This window comes from Nicotiana tomentosiformis, chromosome 6 (genome assembly GCF_000390325.3).
Source record: "Nicotiana tomentosiformis chromosome 6, ASM39032v3, whole genome shotgun sequence".
Taxonomy (NCBI): Eukaryota; Viridiplantae; Streptophyta; class Magnoliopsida; order Solanales; family Solanaceae; genus Nicotiana; species Nicotiana tomentosiformis.
In genome coordinates, this window is record NC_090817.1 from 109,209,351 (window position 1) to 109,227,511 (window position 18,161).

The 18,161-nt window shown below is 41.9% G+C and overlaps 1 protein-coding gene across 1 annotated transcript; it reads left to right on the plus strand.

Annotated features, from left to right (window-relative positions):
• Positions 1-266: 266 nt before the first annotated feature.
• LOC138894564 (uncharacterized) lies at positions 267-11,663 on the plus strand (the record flags this gene model as incomplete). Its single annotated transcript, XM_070179268.1, has 6 exons — positions 267-607; positions 850-913; positions 1,104-1,163; positions 10,341-10,564; positions 10,916-11,347; positions 11,447-11,663. Coding segments are annotated over exons 1-6 (1,338 nt in total), but the record flags the coding sequence as incomplete, so codon positions are not given.
• Positions 11,664-18,161: the final 6,498 nt, after the last annotated feature.

The following is an 18,161-nucleotide window of genomic DNA, read 5'->3' on the forward strand; positions in this document are numbered from 1 at the left end:
AATTCCAAAGGTCCACACAGCAATCCGGTACTGGAATTGTTAATCCTGCATTGGAGGCTTGGAGGAAGGATAAGGGGTATGCTTATGATGTATGCAAAAAGGGTAAATATCAGGTCACTGAGACGAGTCAATTCAGCAGACCTCATCCCCGTGGTGTGAAGTGTGGGAGATGCCATCCGGGAGTGTGTCACTAAGGTACAAAGGTATGCTACAAGTGTGGTATGATGGGCCACTTTCAAAGAGATTGTTATTTCTCTCGCCAGAGCATGGGCAAGGGTATGGCACGGCCAGCCAGCTCTGTAGCTACTACATCCACAATGCCTCCCCCAGCTAGAGACACTATAACGCCTGCAGGGCGTGGAACAGCTAGGGGTGGTATTCAGAGCTCAGGAGGGCCCTACAAGTTTTATGCTATGAGGAGACGTCAAAGGTTTGAGGCTTCTCCAGATGCGGTTACAGGTATATTGACTGTCCGATCTCATGATGTGTATGTTCTTATTGATCCCGGTTCCACTTTGTCATATGTCACCTCTTATGTTACTATAGAAGTTGGGATAGAAACGAAACAACTTTATGAGTCGTTCTCTGTATCTACTCTTAGAACGAGGTACAGTATTCGTGAAGCCTCTTTATCACAATTCCTTATATTTACAACCTCTTGAGAAATTAAGTTCTATAATGGGTTCCTTGAATTGCGTTATAACCCTAGGTTAATACTTCCCACTGCTTCCCTAAATTCTCAACAAGGGACAATACCTGATGAATTTCGTACAGAACCTTTTGATTCAAATGGATAACATCTGCTCATTTGTTCCTATACATGCATCACCATAATATTTACCTATGCAGTATCATATCCAATGGAAAGCAGCCTAGTGTTGAGATCCTTCTTGAGTCACTGTTTTCCTCTCCGGTATATGTGATTTCTATGGTTGGAACAATTATTCTACTCCTTTACGAATAGTATCATGAATCCTTTGCATTGTCTAGTAACATGAGAGTATATCTTAGCACCTATCATGTGCGTACATGCCAATTGAAAGGGGCCACTTATCCATATAATGTTTCTGAGCAACTTGAGATTTATCACAAATTTGTCACAGGGAGGTCTTGATGCTTACCCATCTCAGTATGACTTTCATGTCCACCTAGATCATACCTCAGTGAGTAACTCACCTTATTCCCAATATTGTGGTTGCCCGTGAATTGGCCTGAAATGGAAACTTGAGAGTTGATATGGCAAAAACATGTCTAGCTCACGGCAAAGTGTTCATTCTCTCTAGCTAATACATGATTTCATCCAACATTAAGATGTCCTAGTTACATGATTCCACTTGTGTGAGATTGAAAGTTGAGCAGCCTTATGATGGGCATATTGAATTGAAAGACAAATTTGTCATATCTCTAGTCCTCTCGCATAGGATCAAATATTGGCAAAGATTAAGTTGTGGGAATGATAATAATCTCACAAGTGTTCAACTTCTTTTCATCCTCGTAAGCTTGTGGCATAGATTCCTTGTGCTAGTTACTGTTAAGAGTGTAATGCAACTTTGTGTATCTTGAAACCCATATCATATTCAGGGTGCTAGAATATTCCCATTTCGAGTTAAACTCATTTTCCCTACATACCAAGAGGTGACTGGTGTCACATAAGTGTTAGCTCTCTTTGAGGCTTACTATTGCCAAATAAGGCACGAATGGAATGAAACAATTGTTGATGTCCTTTTGATGACTCATTTCTTTTAAATCTAAAAATCATGAACATTTTCCCTATGTTATCAATGCTTACTAGGCAACTCTATGACTCGTTTGTTAAACCGATGATGTCACCACAACGAATCACCATGTCATCGCTATTGGTGGTGACCTTCATGTCTCTTAGGATATAACCTCCTAAAATGCCGTGCTCAGCACGTAGATTGATTCTTGAATAATTCCAGTGAAATCTCAAACCTCGTTGTTCCTGTTTGTTGCAAATATATCGAGTATTGTAGGTTCAGGCATGTCAAACAAGAATCATCATCCCGTGATCAAATATATGGGATAGGATATTTTATGGTCATATTCAAGATAGCATCTTAGAGAAATTGTTGGAGGTTGCCAAAGGTTTAGTTTGGGTGTTCGGCGTGGAGATTTAGAGTTGAAGAAAGTGAATGGGTTGTTCTCAATATTTTCTGCATGAGGATGCTATGTGAATTGTTAATAAAGGTAAAGTATGTGAAGTCACATTAGGCCTTATGAAATTTTGAAAGGAAATAGGCTAAACTATGAGTATGATGTTTCCCTATTATTGTTCTCCGTGTACCCGGTGTTTCATGTGTCTATGTCTAATAAGGCGAAGATAAGGGATAATGGGATTGTGAGGAGCAACTATTTGCTATCCTTGTTAGAAAAGTCCGAGAGTTGAGATTGTCTCCATTAATATATTATGGTGAAGTCTGTAAGTCGAGGAGACCATATAGAGGGGCAAAAGTGTTAAGGAAATAAAATGTTCCCACTTGAGTGTATAGTTAAATGATTGTGATTTGAAAGGTAATTCTGTGTGTTATGATTTAAATATGTGCAGCTCATGTCCAGATACCACCCTTGATAGTATAATTCATGTAATGATGAGATTAGTGACATTGTTATACATGGTGCTGTTGTGTCAAGTTGTGGATGTGTTGTTAGGAATTGTTTTGGTGTTACTCTGGCAGGTGGATAGGCCTAGCTACAAGGGAGACTCTGGCGAAATTTTTGAAAATTTAGGGAGTTAGCCAAATTTTGAAACTACTGGTATGTGTGAATCAACAGTTGAACCACATTGAATGCTAATGGCAGATTTTAACCCTCATTCGAGGATGAATGATCCTAAGCAGGGGAGAATGTAACACTCCGGAAATTTTTGAAGTATTTCAGTGTAAAGCCCCGTAATATTCGCAAGTGAATTCAAGGTTTCGTGGTGCCGGAGTAGGCTTACGTGTTTGAGGATGGTATAAGAACTTTTTGGGTTGAACAATGCACCGGAAAGTAAAGGAAATTTTTTGGTGGAAAAGCGCGTTTATGCGGCCCATTATGCGACTGCATAATCACTCTGCGGACCGAAAAATGGCCGCAGAGTCAAGCAGTAAGTTTGGCCAACTTGGGGTCAGTTTTGCAGTCGATTATGTGACCGTATAATCGATATGCAGACCACATATCGATCGCATAATCCCTCCTGAGTTTTTGCGGAGGGAGTTCTGCGGTGCATTATGCGACCGCATACTGGTCGCATACCTAAGCCGAAAGTTTAGGCCCTTTAGGGCCATTTCTGCGGTCACTTTGCGGATCTCATAACCATTATGTGGTCGCATATGCGACCACAGACCTGTGTCGGGGCACCATTTTTCTTAATTTAAAACCCGACCCCCATTCCGTTCAAACACCCCTTAGGTCTATTTTAAGCTCATTTTCTGATATTTCTAGAGTAAGAGAGAGAGGGTTCAAGAGGGAGGGTCTAAGTTTTCATCAAATTGATCCTCAATCATCACTCAAAGGCTTTGAAACATTTAATTAGAGCACCAAAATTCTTCACCCTAAAAGGTAAGGCTTCATCACCCCAGCTCTTAATTTCAAACATAGCTATAATGGGGTATTAGTGTGATACTTCATGGGTATGAGGGTGGTTCATCTTGCATGCATGTGATAAAGAGTATGGGAAAAATAAAAAAAAGTGAACTAGAACCATGAACGTTTTCCTAATTTTGGGTTCAATTTATATATTGCTAAAATGGATTGGGGTTGCTAAGGGTTCCGGATAATTGTAGTCTAAAGAAGCGCGATTGAGGGATGTTTGCTAAACTTTCTCTCTTGGAATTGAATTCCATAATATTTCTGTAAGTTTCAAAGTGTGGGTTACGTATTAAAAGGTTATGGCTTTGAGTCGTGTTTCAATGAAAGATAGAATTGTCTAAAAGCTTTTGTACTAAATTCAAGCCCATTAGTGGCTGCTTTAACTAATGATTTGATTTATAAATATATCCAGTGTGATTCGAGTTCTATAAACTCATATGTTGAAATTGTACATTGTCATTTCTGGGGGAGAGTATTGCAAGAGTAAATGGTGTATTGATTGTTTATGATTTTTCATGTGTGTTTCTATTTTTGGTTGGTCTGCTTCATTTTTTTGGGAAGAAACCATTTGTGTTTGAAGTTTCCATTTTAAATGGATTTGAAGTATATGAGTTTTAAAATATCTTATATGTTGATACTTGATGGTGATCTTTGAAATTGAAAGAGGTGAATGTTACAACCCAAATTCGCATACCATAGATCACACCGTAAGTTAGTCGACGTAAATCCAAGAAGAGATTATCTTTGAGATGATAAGAAGTTAATCCTATTGGTCTTAAACGATACAAGGGTGTATAAGAGTGGTTAACAAATATTAGAAGTTAAACGAATCAAGGATGTTCTAACCCATATTTTCGGGTAACACTAGAGGTGATTAACTGTCCCAAGAGGTCTTGTTTTAATGTATTTGAATCATATAATATCCGCATCATAAGTCTTGAAGTCAAGCGAGTTATGAAACAAAAGTCGATAAAAGTTGTCGCAACTTAGGTTTATAATTTTACTTAAACTTTAGGTCAAATGTTACTGCATTTTTCTCCCAATATGCTTGGAATTATGGGGTGATCTACCTATAAAATTGAAGATCTATGTGTCTAGTTTCCAAAGCATTAAACCGTTCGTCGATACGATCTCAGAATAGAGAGATATACGCGTTTTTGCGAGAGTGCGCCAAGCTGCTCTCTATGGGGCCCACAAAGGCGGTTTAAGACATATGGACATATATAAGATACCTCAACCCCGTTTTAAGTCATTATTTTTCAGTATATTCAGACCTTATAACCCTAAAAATAGTCTCTAAAGGTTCTCTCATGATCCAAGACCCAAACAAAGGGCAAACAACACAAATCAAATGTCAGGAATCCCGTGGCGCTAGTAAGTTTCTTGTTCTTCTTGTTGTTGCTGATTTTTGTGTTGTTCCAGCTCGTGTGGGAGGTTGTTTTAAGTGTTTTATGTCCTGTAAATACACCTTCAAGTTTTTAATATCAACCCTAGGTGATTTCAAGTCTTCTAAAGTAATTCTAGTGCCGAAAAACCCGAATTAATTGCTAGTTTTGCTTCCTTGTTCTTGTGGCAGAATTGAAGGGATATTTCGTGGAAAATTAAGGTCAAATTGGAGTTGTTCTTTCTATTTAAAGGTAAGGAACCTCTTACTCTATATATATTTAAGATTATCCAAGTTGCAGCTAAGTCGTTGAGGCTAGAACTTGTGAAATATATATCGAAAGGCTTGGTAGTAATGTTGTTGGTTGGTGGACTGTTTTGGAGGCTCAGTATGATTATTAATGATATTGTTTGGGCTGTTTGGTGATTGTATTGACTTGTGGGAAGTCATATAAATAGGGGAGGTGTTGTCCGTTTCATCGTAAAATAGGTTGTGGTCGATACATAATAGTTACGACGCTTAAACGATAATGATAGTGTCATTTGTCTTATTGTAGACTAAGGAGTCGTGACATTTGCATAGCTTGAGGTTGGGCAGTATATACAAGGTATGTGAGGCTATCCCCTTCATTCTTTTGCACGACTCCGATTGTACATAATGTAATGAACGAGCTCCCAAAGATACTCTACTCTTAGAAGCTAGCAGTACTTACATTGCTGCCCTTCTTATGAAACGATTGATATTGATGTTACTTCTCTTATTCTTATATTATCAATGTTGTTGGTAGTTCCTTATTCTTATAAGATTCTTGATGAAGAGTTAATCCTAATAACATGTACGAAGGATACCGACCTTACGTCACTCCGAGCCGTGCTATAGTCGGCCGGGTATGGCACCTATTGTGCAACCACTGATCAGTTGGGTTTTACCGAGCTCCACGTGGCCGGGTACGATTCTACCGAGCCCAATGATGGCCGGGTACGTTTTACCGAGCCTATTACGGCCGGGTACGATATGATGATGGTGATGCCCACAAAGGCGTATGTTTTAAAAGTTTATGTATATATATATGTATGTATCATGTATTTCATGTCAGTAGCCCTCAGAGGTACCCAGATGTCACAGGTTGTATATTCTCTATCCCTGTTTACATTACTGTTCTTACTTATGCTTTCTTGCCTCACATACTCAGTACTTTATTCGTACTGACGTCCTTTTTATTTGTGGACGCTGCATGTCGTGCTGCAGGTCCTGATAGACAGGTAGACGTAGCTCCCCCACCACAGTAGGCTGTCCAGTTCAGCGGTTATTGGCGAGACCCCTTCTCCGAACTTGCCGTGGTCTTGGTATGCATTTTTGTTCTAGACATTATGGGTATGTTGGGGTCCTGTTCCGGCAATGTTGTAGCATTTATGTTCTTTTAGAGGCTCATAGACAGGTGTCGACTTATGTATGGTTTAGAATGCCTTGTCGGCTGATTTTTGTTGTATAGTCTTTCATGGCATCATGGTAGCTCGTACCTTATATATAGTTTCTTGACAGTCTTGTCGTCCCATGTTATGTATATTCATGACATTATCTTTCATTGTTGGATGTTCATGATCCATGTCTACTATTTATATTGATCTTGTTGGCCCTTAAAGATAATAAGGAAGGTTAGATAAAATGTACGTTGGTGCTCGGCAAGTATGGCCCGGGTGCTAGTCATGACCCTCCAGTTGGGTCGTGACAAACTTGGTATCAGAGCAAGTCTATCCTAGGGGTTGTCTATGAGCCGTGTCTAGTAGAGTTTTGATTATGGATGTGTAGCGCGCCACATTTATAATCAGGAGGCTACGTGACATCTAGGGTTGTTACCTTCTTCCTGAATCTAGATCGTGCGTAGAGTTGAGTAGTAAGTGTTCATATCTAATATTCACCTTGTTTTCTTTCAGCGATGCCTTCGACTAGGAAGCAAGCAATTAGTAAACGGCTTGATACAGCTGTGGGAGAGGGTAACATTCAGGTGCCTCCAGCCAGAGCAGGCCAAAGTGAGGCTCAGAGTGAGATGCCGTCTCATACCTCTCTGTCTCCTCCAGAGGATATTAGGAGGCACCCAGTACATCCAGTTCCTCCGTCTAGCACTACAGACCACGATATGCGCAGTGCGGTGCAATTGTTGACTAGCTTGGTAGCTGCTCGGGCTCAGAAGCAGAATACCGGTGCTGCTGATAAACCGGTTAATGCGAGAGTTCGTGATTTTATTAATCTAGACCCTCCAGTGTTTACTGGATGAGACCCCAAGGAGGACCCACAAACATTTATTGATCAGATTCATCATACATTGCGGGTTATGCATGCTAGTGATACGGAGGCAGTAGAGTTGGCTTCTTATCGGTTACGGGATTTAGCGGTTTTCTGGTATGATAGTTGGGAGAGATCTAGGGGTCCGAACGCTCCTCCAGCCGTGTGGAAGGAATTTTCTGAGGCCTTTCTTCGTCACTACTTGCCAGTTGAGATACGACGAGCTAGAGCTGATAAGTTCTTGAACCTTCGACAGGGTAATATGAGTGTACGAGAGTATAGTATACAGTTTGATTCTTTAGCAAGGTATGCTCCCCATATGGTGGCCGAGATGAGTGATAGGGTGCATCTGTTCGTGAACGGGTTGGGACCACATCTGATAAATGAGTGCACAACAGCCTCATTGGTAGAGGGCATGGATATTTCCCGTATTCAGGCTTATGCCCAGACCCTAGAGGATCGTAAGCGCCAGCAAAGGGCAGATAGGGAGCAGGATAGGGGCCAGCATAAGAGGGCGAGATTCGCAGGGTATTCTGATGAGTTCAGAGGCAGTATCAGGCCCCAATCTTCGAGGAGTTCGGCGCCACCTATAGCTAGTGCTCCTCCAAAGTTTCAGAGGCCTCGGTATGATCGATTTACCTATTCTGGTTCAGGTCAGAGTTTGAGGGAAACAGGCTCACAATTTCATAGAGATACTAGTCAGACGAGACCCCCAACACCTCGTTGTGATCAGTGCGGCAAGGCCCACTTTGGACTGTGCCGTCGAGGTTCCGATGCATGCTATTCTTGCGGACAGCGTGGCCATATGATGCGGGATTGTCCTAACAGAGGAGGTGGTGGTATGGCTCAATCGACTGGATCATTGTCTGGTTCTTCCTCATCAGTTCGACCTCCAGCATAAGGTTTTCAATAGTCGATAGGTCGTGGTAGAGGTAGAGGTTCAGTGCCGAGTTCGAGTGGTGCTCAAAATCGAACCTATGCTCTAGTAGGTCGACAAGATCTCGAGTCATCTCTGGATGTTGTTACAGGTATATTGTCTGTGTTTTCTTATGATGTATATGCGCTAATTGATCCAGGATCTACCTTATCATATGTTACACCCTTTGTGGCTAATAACTTTGGCATTGAACCTGAATTGATAAGTAAACCACTTGCGGTATCCACTCCGATAGGAGATTCTGTGATTGCTAGAAGGGTATATAAAGATTGCACTGTGATGATTTGTAGTCGTCAAACCTCGGCAAATTTATTTGAGTTTGAAATGGTTGATTTCGGTGTGATAATGGGAATGGACTGGTTGGCCTCATGCTATGCAAATGTTGACTGTCGTACGAATATGGTTAGGTTTCAGTTTCCTGGTGAACCCGCCATTGAATGGAAGGGGAACATTGCTACGCCGAAAGGTAGGTTTATTTCCTATCTTAAGGCAAGGAAGATGATCTCAAAAGGTTATATTTATCATCTTGTTCGCGTTAGGGATGCGGAGGCGAAGCCGCCTACTCTACAATTAATCCCCGTGGTCAATGAATTTCCAGATGTTTTCCCAGATGAACTCCCAGGCCTTCCTCCTGAAAGGGAGATTGAGTTTAGCATTGATGCATTGCCTGACACTCAACCGATCTCTATCCCTCCATACAGGATGGCCCCGACAGAGTTGCGAGAGTTGAAGGCGCAGTTGAAGGACTTGCTGGATAAGGGTTTCATTAGGCCTAGCACTTCACCTTGGGGTGCGCCAGTCTTGTTCGTGCGGAAGAAAGATGGGTCGTTAAGGATGTGTATCGATTATCGATAGTTGAATAAGTTTACAATAAAGAACAAGTATCCACTTCCAAGAATTGATGACCTGTTTGACCAACTCCAGGGTGCCAAGTATTTCTCCAAGATTGACTTGCGTTCAGGGTATCATCAGGTGAGGGTTAAGGAGAAGGATATTCCAAAGACGGCCTTCCGGACAAGATATGGGCATTTTGAGTTCTTGGTGATGTCGTTCGGGCTAACAAATGCCCCAGCAGCTTTTATGGATCTCATGAATAGTGTATTCAGGCCCTATCTTGATGTGTTCGTGATCGTATTCATTGATGACATTCTGGTGTATTCTCGTTCGGAGGCGGAACATGCGGGCCACTTGCGGATAGTATTACAGACCCTTCAGGATCATAAGTTATATGCTAAGCTCTCTAAATGTGAATTCTGGCTGAACTCAGTAGCATTCCTTGGCCATGTGATATCTGATGAGGGTATTAGTGTCGACACTCAGAAGATCGATGCAGTGAAGAATTGGCCGAGACCTACAACACCGTCAGAAGTCCGCAGCTTCCTGGGGCTAGCAGGATATTATAGGCGGTTTGTAGAAGGGTTTTCCTCTATATCAGCACCATTGACTAAGTTAACACAGAAAGCTACCAAGTTCCAGTGGTCTGATGCTTGTGAACATAGTTTTCAGGAGCTAAAGAATCGATTGACATCCGCGCCAGTGCTCACTCTCCCAGAAGGAACAGAAGGTTATGTGGTATATTGTGATGCCTCAGGTATAGGTTTGGGGTGCGTATTGATGCAACGTGGGAAGGTGATTGCTTATGCATCAAGACAATTGAAGAAGCATGAAAAGAATTACCCGACTCATGATTTGGAATTGGCTACAGTAATATATGCTTTGAAGATATGGCGGCACTACTTATACGGCGTCCATGTTGACATCTACACAGATCACAAGAGTTTACAATACATCTTCAAGCATAAGGAGTTGAATTTGAGGCAGCGTAAGTGGCTTGAATTACTGAAAGACTACGATGTCGAGATATTGTACCATCCCGGTAAAGCTAATGTTGTGGCAGACACTCTCAGCCGTAAGTCAATGGGAAGCTTAATACATATTGAGGCAGGTAGACAAGGGTTGACCAAAGAGCTTCACCAGCTGGCCAATATGAGAATCAGATTGTTGGACTCTGATGACGGAGGTGTTACTGTACAAAATACAGCAGAATCATCTTTGGTAGGCGAGGTAAAAGCACGGCAATATGAAGATCCTACCTTAGTAAGATTGAGAGAGGGAATTCAGCAGTGTAAGATTACAGCTTTCAAGATCGGAGGAGATGGGACACTGAGATACCAGGGCCGATTATGTGTACCTAGTGTGGCAGGGTTGCGAGAGAAGATTATGATTGAGATTCACCAGTCCCGATATTCTATCCATCCTGGCTCGACAAAGATGTATCATGACGTTAAGGAGCAGTATTGGTGGGATAACATGAAGAAGTCTATTGCAGAATTTGTAGCCCAGTGTCCTAATTGTCAACAAGTAAAGATCGAGCATCAGAAACCTAGTGGATTGATTCAGAATATAGAGATTCCGACCTGGAAATGGGAGGTGATTAATATGGACTTCATTATTGGATTACCTCGCTCTTATCATAAGTTTGACTCCATCTGGGCGATAGTTGATCGACTTACAAAATCTGCCCATTTTTTGCCAGTTAAGACAACTTACATGGCTGAAGATTATGCAAAGTTGTATATCAAGGAGATTGTTAGGCTTCATGGTGTGCCGGTATCTATTATATCAGACCGAGGAGCTCAATTTACGGCTAACTTTTGGAGGTCTTTTCAGAAGGGTTTAGGCACACAAGTAAATCTCAGCACTGCATTCCATCCGCAGACTGACGGACAGGCTGAACGTACCATCCAGATGCTTGAAGATATGCTACGAGCATGTGTTCTAGATTTCAAGGGGAATTGGGATGACCATCTGGCACTTATAGAATTTGCCTACAATAATAGCTATCATTCCAGTATTAAAATGGCCCCGTATGAGGCACTGTACGGGAGGAGATGTAGATCACCAGTTGGATGGTTCGAAGTCGGTGAGACAGAATTATATGGGCCAGATTTGATTCACCAAGCCATTGAGAAGGTGAAAGTGATACAAGAGCGACTGAGGACGGCACAAAGCAGGCAAAAGTCTTATTCCGACGTCCGACGTCGTGATCTGGAATTTGAGGTTGGTGATTGGGTTTTCCTGAAGATCTCGCCGATGAAGGGTGTTATGCGTTTTGGGAAGAAGGGTAAGTTGAGTCCGCGGTATATTGGGCCGTACAAAATTCTTCGACGAATTGGACAGGTTGCTTACGAGTTAGAATTGCCATCTGAATTGGAATTTGTCCACCCGGTATTCCATGTATCTATGTTGAGGAAATGTATTGGAGACCCTTCTCGGGTCGTCCCTATCAAAGATGTACAAGTTACAAAGGATCTATCATATGATGAAGTGCCAGTGGCTATATTAGATCGACAAGTCCGCAAGCTGAGAACAAAGGATGTAGCTTCCGTGAAAGTATTATGGAGGAACAAGAATATAGAAGAAATGACATGGGAAGCAGAAGAGGAGATGAAGTCTAAATACCCTTACCTATTCCAGAGTGAAGATAACGAGGATGCCGGGGGAAAGAAGGACGCATTATAAGGTGAAACGGCTCTATGAGGTAAGCAATAGCTTGTGAATACTCTTTTTTTTAATACAAAATGGTGATATGCAGATAATGTACATATCCATAATGCTTTGTATAGTCTTGTAAGGCCATAGGTTGGGTTTAACTGCTTGCAAGTTTGGCTAGTGTCCATTTTATGGGGGAAACTCAGCCGGAAATCTCCGTCGGAATCCACGATGAGTTAGACACCCCATAAACCCTTACATTCGAGGACGAATGTTCCTAAGGGGGAGAGGGTGTTACAACCCAAATTCGCATACCATAGATCACGTCGTAAGTTAGTCGATGTAAATCCAAGAAGAGATTATCTTTGAGATGATAAGAAGTTAATCCTATTGGTCTTAAACGATACAAGGGTGTATAAGAGTGGTTAACAAATATTAGAAGTTAAACGAATCAAGGATGTTGTAACCCGTATTTTCGGGTAACACTAGAGGTGATTAACTGTCCCAAGAGGTCTTGTTTTAATGTATTTGAATCATATAATATCCGCATCATAAGTCTTGAAGTCAAGCGAGTTATGAAACAAAAGTCGATAAAAGTTGTTGCAACTTAGGTTTATAATTTTACTTAAACTTTAGGTCAAATGTTACTGCATTTTTCTCCCAATGTGCTTGGAATTATTGGGGTGATCTACCTATCAAATTGAAGATCTATGAGTCTAGTTTCCAACGCATTAAACCGTTCATCGATACGATCTCAGAATAGAGAGATATTCGCGTTTTCGCGAGAGTGCGCCAAGCTGCTCTCTATGGGGCCCACAAAGGCGGTTTAAGACATATGGACATATATAAGATACTTCAACCCCATTTTAAGTCATTATTTTTCAGTATATTCAGACCTTATAACCCTAAAAACAGTCTCGCAAGGTTCTCTCATGATCCAAGACCCAAACAAAGGGCAAACAACACAAATCAAATGTCAGCAATCCCGTGGCGCTAGTAAGTTTCTTGTTCTTCTTGTTGTTGCTGATTTTTGTGTTGTTCCAGCTCGTGTGGGAGGTTGTTTTAAGTGTTGTATAGCCTGTAAATACACCTTCAAGTTTTTAATATCAACCCTAGGTGATTTCAAGTCTTCTAAAGTAATTCTAGTGCCGAAAAATCCGAATTAATTGCTAGTTTTGCTTCCTTGTTCTTGTGACAGAATTGAAGGGATATTTCGTGGAAAATTAAGGTCAAATTGGATTTGTTCTTTCTATTTAAAGGTAAGGAACCTCTTACTCTATATATATTTAAGATTATCCAAGTTGCAGCTAAGTCGTTGAGGCTAGAACTTGTGAAATATATATCGAAAGGCTTGGTAGTAATGTTATTGGTTGGTAGACTATTTTGGAGGCTCAATATGATTATTAATGATGTTGTTTGGGCTGTTTGGTGATTGTATTGACTTGTGGGAAGTCATATAAATAGGGGAGGTGCTGTCCGTTTCATCGTAAAATAGGTTGTGGTCGATACATAATAGTTACGACGCTTAAACGATAATGATAGTGTCATTTGTCTTATTGTAGACTAAGGAGTCGTGACATTTGCATAGCTTGAGGTTGGGCAGTATATACAAGGTATGTGAGGCTATCCCCTTCATTCTTTTGCACGACTCCGATTGTACATAATGTAATGAACGAGCTCCCAAAGATACTCTACTCTTAGAAGCTAGCAGTACTTACATTGCTGCCCTTCTTATGAAACGATTGATATTGATGTTACTTCTCTTATTCTTATATTATCAATGTTGTTGGTAGTTCCTTATTCTTATAAGATTCTTGATGAAGAGTTAATCCTAATAACATGTACGAAGGATACCGACCTTACGTCACTCCGAAAGGTTCAAAATGTGATTCTAATGAGTCCAGCATGCATCATATATATGTATCTATTTTACTCTACCGAGCCGCGCTATAGTCGGCCGGGTATGGCACCTATTGTGCAACCACTGATCAGTTGGGTTTTACCGAGCTCTACGTGGCCGGGTACGATTCTACCGAGCCCAATGATGGCCGGGTACATTTTACCGAGCCTATTACGGCCGGGTACAATATGATGATGGTGATGCCCACAAAAGCGTATGTTTTAAAAGTTTATGTATATATATGTATGTATCATGTATTTCATGTCAGTAGCCCTCAGAGGTACCCAGATGTCACAGGTTGTATATTCTCTATCCCTGTTTACATTACTGTTCTCACTTATGCTTTCCTGTCTTACATACTCAGTACTTTATTCGTACTGACGTCCTTTTTATTTGTGGACGCTGCATGTCGTGCTGCAGGTCCTGATAGACAGGTAGACGTAGCTCCCCCACCACAGTAGGCTGTCCAATTCAGCGGTTATTGGCGAGATCCCTTCTCCGGACTTGCCGTGGTCTTGGTATGCATTTTTGTTATAGACATTATGGGTATGTCGGGGCCCTGTTCCGGCAATGTTGTAGCATTTATGTTCTTTTAGAGGCTCATAGGCAGGTGTCGACTTATGTATGGTTTAGAATGCCTTGTCGGCTGATTTTTGTTGTATAGTCTTTCATGGCATCATGGTAGCTCGTACCTTATATATAGTTTCTTGACAGTCTTGTCGTCCCATGTTATGTATGTTTATGACATTATCTTTCATTGTTGGATGTTCATGATCCATGTCTACTATTTATATTGATCTTGTTGTCCCTTAAAGATAATAAGGAAGGTTAGATAAAATGTATGTTGGTGCTCGGCAAGTATGGCCCGGGTGCTAGTCCTGACCCTCCAGTTGGGTCGTGACAGTGAAAGTGTGGAATATGAAATACGGCCATCGTGCCAGGAATAAAGAATCTTGTGAATGGCCTAATGAGCCAAGGAAATATTGTCGTTGTGAATGACTGGAAATACTAATGAGAATTCATACAATGTGAAAATGTTGAGGTGAGTACAATTGTATTTATAATATTTCTGTTTGCAAATCAAATCAAAACTATTTTTGGGAGCATCATTAGCAATACCGAGGAAGGGTGGCACTTGAAACTACACGTGCCGGTGTAGGGGTGGATTGTGATATTATTCCCCTTAATTGGAATGAAACTGCACCTTTGAGGATTGGAAAAGTCAACCCGTACGGCATATGTGGGAAGGCGGCCTAGCTGATCGGGTAGAGATCAGACGCCATATTGCGCATATGGTGGTACTACTCTTGGTAACAACTTTCTTTTGTATCACATGTCAAACCGCATTGTTCGTGGGGAGATGGACTAGCCGATCGGGCATGATCGTACTCCGTGCTAACAAAGACGGTGGTGTATCGGTGCTAATGATCTCCCAACCAAAATTATATATGAAGTTTGTACTTTGGAAATTATTATATTTTAACTGGACGTTTGGATATTGTTGATTGTGACTTGCTATTTTTATGTGTTGCCTTTTCTTATATGGGCATTCTATTTTGAAAGAGGATTTTTAGCTATACATACTAGTGCTATTCGACAGTACTAACGTCCCTTTTGCCGGGGGCACTGCATCTTTAATGGATGCAAGTGGTTCTTCAGCAGGCGGCATTGATCAGTGATAGCAGTACACTCTTTTCAGCTGATTGGGTGAGCCCCACTTCATCCCGGGGTAATTTATCTTTTGTTTCTCATGTACAGTATTTTGAGGTATAGCCGGGGCGTTGTTGTCGGCATTTCCATATTACTCTTCTATTATATTTAGAGGCTCCGTAGACAGGTTGTGGGTTATGGTTGATGTCGGGAATTGAACTAGAAATGTTGGTACTTGGAAATTATGTTTTTTTATTAATTCTATAAACTCGTAATGTTTTGGAAGTTATGAATGAAGCTACTAATGGAAATGAAAAAGGAAGTTGTTAATAAAATCTTCTCAGTGAATGATTAATGGAGTACATCTCTTCTTTATTCATGGATGAGTTTCAGTAGAAGGAAGTCTAATAGGCTTGCTCAGTCGGGTTCTCTCTGTTGAGCGCCGGTCACGCTCCTTGAGTTTGGGGCGTGACAATCAGCTATAGAGATCCATAGTTTCCTGGGTTTGGCGGGCTATTACCTTCGATTTGTGGAGGAGTTTTTATCCATAGCAGCCCCGTTGACCAAATTGACCCAGAAGGGTGCCCCGTTCAGGTGGTCAGACGAGTGTGAATCGAGCTTTCAGAAGCTCAAGACTACTTTGACCACGGTACCGATATTGGTGTTACCCACAGGTTCAGGATCTTATACAGTATATTGTGACGCATCTCGTATTGGTCTGGGTGCGGTATTGATGCAGGGTGGCAAGGTTATTGCATATGCTTCACGGAAGCTGAAGGTTCACGAGAAGAATTACCCTGTTCATGATCTAGAGCTGACAGCCATTGTTCACGGTGAAGATTTGGAGGCACTATCTTTATGGCGTGCCATGTGAGGTATTCACTAATCATCGGAGCTTGCAGTATTTGTTCAAGCAGAAGGAACTCAATTTGAGGCAGAGGATGAGACTGGAGTTATTGAAAGACTATGATATCACCATATTGTATCATCCCGAGAAGGCCAATGTGATGGCCGATGCTTTGAGTAGAAAGTCAGTCAGTATAGGTAGCCTTGCATATATTCCAGTTGGTGAGAGACCGCTTGCATTGGATGTTCAGACCTTGGCCAGCTAGTTCGTGAGGTTAGATGTTTCTGAGCCCAGTCGTGTTCTAGCTTGTATAGTTGCTCGGTCTTCTTTGTTTGAGCGCATCAGAGATCGACAGGATGACGATCCTCATTTACTTGTCCTTAGAGACACAGTACGGCACGATGGTGCCAAGCAGGTTACTGTTGGAGATGACGGAGTTTTGAGGATGTAGGGTCGTATTTGTGTGCCTAATGTGGATGGACTTGGTGAGTTGATCCTTGAGGATTCCCACAATTCCCGGTATTCTATTCATCCGGGCGCCGCCAAGATGTATCAGGACTTGAGGCAGCATTATTGGTGGAGGCGAATGAAGAAGGACATAATTGCCTATGCAGCTCGGTGCCTAAATTTCCAGCAGGTAAAGTGTAAGCATCAGAGACCTGGTGGTTTACTTCAGAGGTTAGAAATTCCTGATTGGAAGGGGGAGCGTATCACTATGGATTTTGTTGTTAGACTCCCACGGACTCAGAGGAAGTTCGATGCAGTTTGGGTCATTATGGACAGGCTGACTAAGTCAGCGTATTTCATTCCTGTGGCAGTTACCTATTCCTCGGAGCGGTTGGCAGAGATTTACATTCGTAAGATCGTCCGTCTTTACAGGATGTCCGTGTCTATCATTTCTGATCGAGGTACACAGTTTACCGCACTTTTGGAGGGCAGTTCAGTGTGAGTTAGGTACATGGGTTGATTTGAGCATAACATTTCATCCTCAGATGGACGGGCAGTCCGAGCGTACTATTCAAATCTTGGAGTATATGCTCCGCACATGTGTTATTGACTTTGGAGGTTCTTGGGATCCATTTTTGCCGTTAGCGGAGTTTGCCTACAATAACAGCTACCAGTTGAGCATTCAGATGGCTCCCTTTGAGGCATTATATGGTAGACAGTGTAGGTTGCCAGTTGGGTGGTTTGAGCCGGGGAAGGCTCGATTATTGGGTACAGATTTATTTCAGGAGGCCTTGGGCAAGGTCAAGATTATACAGGATCGACTTTATACAGCTCAGTCCAGGCAAAAGATTTATGTCGACCGTAAAGTTCGTGATATTGCATTCATGGTTGGGGAAAGAATAATGCTTCGGGTATCGCCCATGAAGAGTGTTATGAGATTTGGGAAGAAGGGCAAGTTGAGCCCTAGGTATATCGGGCCATTTGAGATCCTCGAGAGAGTGGGGGAGGTAGCTTATAGACTTATGTTGCCTCCAGGGTTATCCTCAGTTCATCCGGTATTCCATATGTCTATGCTCCGAAAATATCATGGTAACCCGTCCCACGTGTTAGATTTCATCTCTATCCAGTTGGACAAGGATTTGACTTATAAGGAGGAGGCGGTGGCCATTCTAGACTAGCAGGTTCGTCAGTTGAGGTCAAAGAGTTACCCTTCAGTTCGAGTGTAGTGGAGAGTTCATCCTATTGATGCAGCTACTTGGGAGTCCGAGTCCGATATGCTGAGTAGATATCTCCACCTTTTCACAAGCCCAGGTACTTTTCTATGTCCGTTCGAGGACAAACGGTTGTTTAAGAGGTGGATATTGTGATGACCCAAAATATCATCTTATGATTTAGAACTCGAATCCGCGCTCTTAAGCCTTAAAAATCTCATTTTTACCCTCCTCGATTTGCGTGCATAGTCCGGGCAGGTTTCCGGAAGGCTTTTATGTTGAAAACTAATAAAAATAAGAATATTTGCCTTAAAAGCTGATTTTAGTTGACTTCGATCAAACGTTTTGGTAAATGGGCCCGGATCCATACTTTGACGGTCCCGGTAGGTCCGTATCGAATTGTGGGACCTAGGCATATG